Source organism: Kryptolebias marmoratus, linkage group LG12 (genome assembly GCF_001649575.2).
Source record: "Kryptolebias marmoratus isolate JLee-2015 linkage group LG12, ASM164957v2, whole genome shotgun sequence".
Classification (NCBI taxonomy): Eukaryota; Metazoa; Chordata; class Actinopteri; order Cyprinodontiformes; family Rivulidae; genus Kryptolebias; species Kryptolebias marmoratus.
In genome coordinates, this window is record NC_051441.1 from 17056577 (window position 1) to 17063102 (window position 6526).

Below are 6526 nucleotides of genomic sequence, written 5' to 3' on the forward strand. Positions count from 1 at the left end.
TAAACATTTGAAATATATGAGTTTGTATGTAATGTATGAATATAATATACAAGTTTCACTTTTTAAATGGAATTACTGAAATCAATCTACTTTTTCATGATATTCTAATTTTATGACCAGCACCTGTATGCTCAGTATGTCTTCAGCGTAGACACAATTAGTAATTAAAACTGTATATTTCTGATTTTGCTCCCTCTTTTTATAACATAATCAGGTGCCCAGTGTAGTTTAGGATCGACTGGTGTGGCATTTCTTTTTATTCTTACAGCAACTCACAAACTCTGGAGTTCAGCTGTAAAAGGTTCATAAAACAGAGACTCTGCTGCTTGTAAGTGGTCACCAGCATGTCCTTAAATTGCTTTTTCCTCACTGTTTTGTGTATGAGCGCTTTGATTGGCTCAGGCAAAGACACCGCTCCCATGAAGCCTTTTCTGAGCTGGTTTACAACTGCCTTCTGCAACTGGTTGTGCATTTTTTAGTGATAATTTCCTATTTCACTGGCCAGATGGGACACTTTCATGGACTAATTATGGCCACCAGTTGATTGCCACTGCTGAACACATGATCTGGTTGCTCTACTCAGTCGTCATATTGAGAACCTCCTGATTGGCTCTTGGTCTTTCTACACAAACCACAGAAAACCACTGCTCCACATTAATCTCCTCATGTAAACACTGAGCCTCAGTCGCACGGCGAATGTTCCCGTCTCCGGGTTTGAGCCTTCTGGCTCGCTGTAGTATTTCTGCTTGAAGTTTGCATAATCTCCCTGTGCCTGCGTGGGTTATCTCCTTAGACTCCATTTTCCTCCCACGGTACACAGACGTGCAGGTTAGGTTTAATTGCTGACTTCAGAATTTCTGTAGGTGTGAATATGTATGCAAATAATTGCCTGTCTCCTCAAGTCAACCCAGTGATTGACTGGCAGTCTGTCCAGAGTGCCGCCCGCCTTTTGAGCTATTATCAGTGTGGCTCCTGCCCCCACAGAAGCATTTAAGCAGGTATAGATGCAGGGAAAAAGGGCTAAACCAAGACTAGAAATCCATTGTGCATGAATTTAGAACAAGCTGTGGGAAAGGTTTTTGAACTGCAGAGACTAAAAGTTCACCTATAAGAGGGGTGATATTATTAGATAGCAAGAATATGTAGCTATAGATGATTTGCATATTACGTCATCCCCAATCAACCAGACGCCCTCCGCTCTCCTCGTCAACCCCTGCTGAGTTGTTTACTTCATCATTTCAGATATTGCTCAAATCTCCAAAATAGGGCACGCCACGTTGTGTGAAGAGTGTTTTTAGGTCTAATACAAAGAAATCAGATTACTTCCGAGAACTAGACAGTGATGCCAGGCGCCACTTTGATGCCAAAATCTTGGTTAAGGTGACAACACTTGTTTCAGTTTCCATTGCTGAGCAAAAAGCTGCTGTAGTCTGTAGCTTCACAAAGTCGTCAGACTTTAGTTTCTCCAGTATACCTCATCAATCCTCAACTCCTAACCCTAAAACTAGAGTTTTTGCACATGCATACAGAAGGTAAATAAAAATAAGGACAGAAGAAATTATAAGGATATGATATAAATACTATCTTTTTATCCTGTTAACATACTCTCACTGTTGCCATTTAAGTACAAAGTCCCATTTTTACTGGTTAACTGGCAGCTTAACCATAGGACGTAAGTGAACGCAGGAAAAAACACTGGCACATATATGTTCCTGATATGAAATGTTGACTGCATAGTCTGTAGTCATCAACGAGGCTCCAGTCTTTTCTCCTTACAGCTCCTTCCACTTATTTCCTGAACCCATATAATTTGGAAAAACGGTTAAAAGACAAACCTTTTCTAGTGGAACGATTAGACCATCCAACAGCAGTGAGTCTCAAAGATCTGGACCCGGACTGCATAGCAAGTCAATCTGGACTCAGCCCATAAGGTTTGACTCTTAATAAGAAATTATCCACATTTTAGATTTTTTTTTTTCACATCAATCTTGCTTCAAGGCTAAGATGTAATCGTGGCAATGTTGACAGCCAGCACATATTCAACGCAACATTGATGCACTTCAGTTATCTGGCTTCATGTCAGCATTAGCAAGTCAGCTAAGGACTAAAAGGCGTTCGTGTGCCGTCCTGCGGATAAAAGAGAGAAGCCAGCGTCCTCTGTCTGTGTCATTATCAGAGAAACAGCTAAGGAGGTGTTTTATATCACATCGCCGTGGTGTTGTTTAAACTTGCAAAGAAATAAGAGGTGGAAGTTTTCAAAGATGAGTGGACAAGGAAATTTGCATTTATTTATTTTTTTGTCTTCCCTACGTTTGGATCCGCATATCTGCGTGAATCTGCATTCTCAGCAATAAAAGTAGTAAAAAGCTCATACTGCGGCCGCCTGACAAATGAAGGTTTAAGTCAGTCATCCATCTGACGACTGCAGTTGTTCCAAAAGTGAAGAAACTCATTGAAGACAGGCAGTACCTTTATTCACATGAGGTTGTTTTGTATTTTAAAGGAATAACCTGGTCATTTTTGAAGTGATGTTCTGTCAGATAGTATCTAATTAGCTGTGACATCAGACATTGAGCACAGAGTATGGAGAAATGTGCAAAAGTCTTCATGCATTAGCCAAATGAAGGCCAGTTGTTAATTGTTTTTCAGGCTTAAAAAAACTGTTTTTTTCTCAGAAACAGCATACCTCTGTTAAAGAACGTTACATGGGCTAACATTAAATCTCTACATGCTTATGCAGAATACGCTGATGGTGCTGAATGTATCACTCTGCTGGGAGTTGATTAAACTTTTGTGGATCGGGCAGACTGATCCACTCAGCAGCCTCAGCTCGGTCCACGCTCAGCGCACGTCGATTCATTTAGTAACATGGTCGCTGTTCGGTTGAGAAAACAGTGACATGCTAAACAAAAGGGTTTAATATTAGCTAATGTAGCGTTCTTTCACACTAATGTGCCATTTCTGAGAAAACGATTTTTTATGAGCCTGAAAAAATATAAACGACGAGCCTAGCCTGGATGAAGACTTTTGCCCTTTTCTCCATATTCTGTGCTCTATGACTGATGTCACGCTGATAAGATACTAACTATTGATAACTATTAGACAGAACATCAGTTTAAAAATGATGAGACTATCCCTTTAACTGTCTGAAAGCGGTTTTAACTTGACCTCAGTCATTTTGATATTACAGTGTCTTGTTGCCTTAAATTTCAGTTTATTTAATGATTATTTTTGTGTAAAAACAAAGGTTTTTTAGTTGCTGAGGCTTGAAAGGTAAATTAATCAGGTTTAGGTTGAAGTTTCTTGTAAATTTTAGTGCACAATAAGCTTTACTGTCAAAAATCAGAGCAGATTTAGTTTCCAAGCCTGTAGGCAAATAGTGCCATTTGGTTTGGTTGTAAGTTGTAAGTAAATTTAACAAATGGGTTTGCTTATCACTTAGCAAAACCCTATTTATCAACTCTCACTAGTTTTCAGACCTCTGACCTCGTTCGATACCCAAAAACGTGGCATCAGTCTTGGATTATCATTGACGTCGTTGCTGTAAATCCTCTACATGTCTGAATAAACACTTCAATCAAGCTTGGCACATATTCACTGAATATTGTGTCTTTCATATAACTAATGTTTGACTTTGTGTGCCAAAAAGTAAATCAAAAAGTGTCTAAGTATGGGAAAGAAGGAAGATAACGCTGTGCATATGGCAACATTAATCCCGAGTCACACTCTGTACGTCTGAACCTGAAATGCACCTGTCTCACCCCACCACCTGCCCATTCCCCAGCATGTACACACTCCTGCTCCACCTCTGTTGTATCTGCGCGCTGCCGTCTCCCTCTGTTCTTTACTCTCAGTATTCCCCTCTTTCCTCTGCTGTTCTAATCTATATTCTGTCCTCTGATCAGAGAACAAGGTGAGTTGCTCTCCTCCAGTCTCCCCACTCTCCCTCCTTTTCTTCCTATCTGTGGCCTGCGCCACCCCTTCCCTCTCCTCCACTTTAACCTCCCGCTTTCTCACTCGCGCTTAATTTGATTTCAAGCTGAACAACTTTTCTTGGTTCCTAAGAAAAGCTCCTTCAACTATCCTTCCGCTCGCTGCACTTTTGAAGTAAAGACTCTGGTAATGGCCAGTTCTGTTTGTTGCCCCTCCGAGCTGATCCGAACCCTTTCTTCACCTCCAAATACGATCCTTTCCCCATCTCTGTCTTTTTTATGACTTTCCCGCTCTCTTCCCTCTCGTTTTTTGCTCCTTAGGAAAAGAAAAGAAAAGAAAAGAAAAGAAAAGAAAAGAAAAGAAAAAAGGCTGCATTGTGCTCCGGGGATACACAGCCTCGGCTTATCCATTCCAGGCCACGCTGCCAAGTTTGTGCTCCCTGGAGCTCAATGTGTTTGAACACATTTCCATATTTAATGAGTGTGCAAACTGGACTTTACATCCTCAGAAAGCACAGCTCCCTGTCCTGCCGGGTCTCTTATTGTAGTGTGTTGAATTGTCACTTCAAACCACACGCTTCCCTTGACGAAAAGTGACCGAAACATCCAGGTGGGGTTCCAGCGGACAGAGATCGGAGGGGAAACTGACTAATAGGTGATGCTTGTTCAGTGGAGTAGAGTCACGGGGGTTAGAGGGTCCTCCAGACATCCAGCTGGACCCTCTTCTTCAGAAGAACCAGCGTTTTGCATTTGAATGAGCTTTATTTCTAGTTATCTGTCGCCTACCTGCTTTTCTTTTGATTCCCCTTTTCTTGCTGCAGAATTATCTGTTTTCATATCTTATTTTTTATTTAATCTCTTTATTCATTTTTTCTGTGCCTGTTTGTCTACCTTCTTGTTTTTTATTCTCTCTCTCCTCGTGATCTAAATTCTGCTCTACCCTCTGTATCAGTCCCGTCCTTCAGGATAACCTTGTTCTCGTTTCTCTGCTTTGGGACCCAATCCTCGTCTCTTGTCTCTGTTTCTTTACCATACAGAAACCGTCAGTGGTTGTATTTTTATTTTTCTCTTCTCAAAAAGTTTCTCTCAAAATAAATGATCAATCTTAAAACTGTCATTACTTCATTGAAGTTAAATTGACGGACAGCGCAGCAAGAAGTTTAATGTAGAAAACTGCACATAATGAGGCTTTAAAACCTCAGTGAGATGAAGATTTTTTTTGCTAAAAGACACAAAATTCTGTATTTGTGTTTGATGATACACCTCAACACTGTTGCAGCAACTGAGCAGCAGTTCTTTTCTTTAATGGACTAAAGTCATTGTAGTGTGAAATGTAACCTGCTTTCATTTTTCACTTTGATTCCTTTCAGGTAATGCATTTTCTTTTTCCTCACATTATAGTGCTTCCAGGCTCAGTCACTGAAATATCTAAATAAAGTCGATTATTCTTAGAAACTGCAACGAAACTGATGGGGAAAAATACACCAAGAGTAGATTAAATGAAATATGAAGTTGTTTTAATCATTTTAAGGTGATCTGTCTTTTGTTTTCTGCACGTCTCTGCAGGTGGGTAAGTGGGAAAATGGTTCCTTGTCCATGAAGTACCATGTGTGGCCTCGCTATGAGCTGTATGGGGGGGCAGCAACCAGGCAAGATGACCACCTGTCCATCGTGACATTGGAGGAGGCTCCGTTCGTCATTGTGGAAGACGTGGATCCTCTCAGCGGGACCTGCATGAGGAACACTGTACCGTGCCGAAAACAGATCAAATCAGTGTGAGCCTCAAATCTGGGATTAGGCAGATCATTTCCACAATAAAGCTGAGATGCAATTATTGATTAGCAAACTATGACAACATGAAAATTCGGCTCAACATACATCAGAATGTATGTTGAATCAGAAGAAAAAACAATATTCCAGCAGCTGGTGTGCCAAAAACAGGAAAAAGTCAAGAAAATGAAAATTAACCATATCATAAAAACACAGTAAGCTCTAAATACAGTTTTTAGCTTTAATTTTATGGGTAATTTTATTGGTGGATGTTTTCACTTGTAATGACATATAGGGTAAAGAATTATAATACAAACATCAAGCTTCAAACTACTGAAAATCATTGTTTATTAATTGTGTTTTATCAAATATTTCAATTAAAACACTTTATATTTAATCAACATTTAGTGCAACAAAGTGAGATTTTACCAGTGAATAGATTTATTCATCCATCCATGCTTTACTCGCTTGATTATGTTTGGGGTCACTGTGTGCTGAGCCCTAACTTTAGCGGTCAGAGGTCATGAAGTGGTGTCCACCCTGGACAGGTCAACAGTCCACCACAAGACCAGCACAGAAACTCCAGATGAACAATCACTCTCCCAGTTTAGAATCATCAGTTGTCCTAACATCCATGGTTTTAGACTGGGAGGAAACCAAAGTGCCTGGATGCATCCATCCGTCCTTCCATCCATCCATCCATCCATCCATCCATCCATCTATTTATCCATCCATCCATCCATCTATTCATCCATCCATCCATCCATCCATCCGTCCCTCCATCCATCCATCCATCCATCCATCCATCCATCTATTTATCCATC

At 40.4% G+C, this 6526-nt stretch overlaps 1 protein-coding gene across 2 annotated transcripts in view; it reads left to right on the forward strand.

Annotated features, from left to right (window-relative positions):
• LOC108236131 (glutamate receptor ionotropic, NMDA 2B) overlaps window positions 1-6526 on the forward strand; it is a 149165-nt gene that overhangs the window by 109099 nt on the left and 33540 nt on the right. For both annotated transcript variants that reach the window (XM_017416595.3, XM_017416594.2), the window contains exon 9: window positions 5499-5707. In XM_017416595.3, the coding sequence (XP_017272084.1) occupies window positions 5499-5707 (209 nt within the window). The remainder of the gene's footprint in view (window positions 1-5498; window positions 5708-6526) is intronic.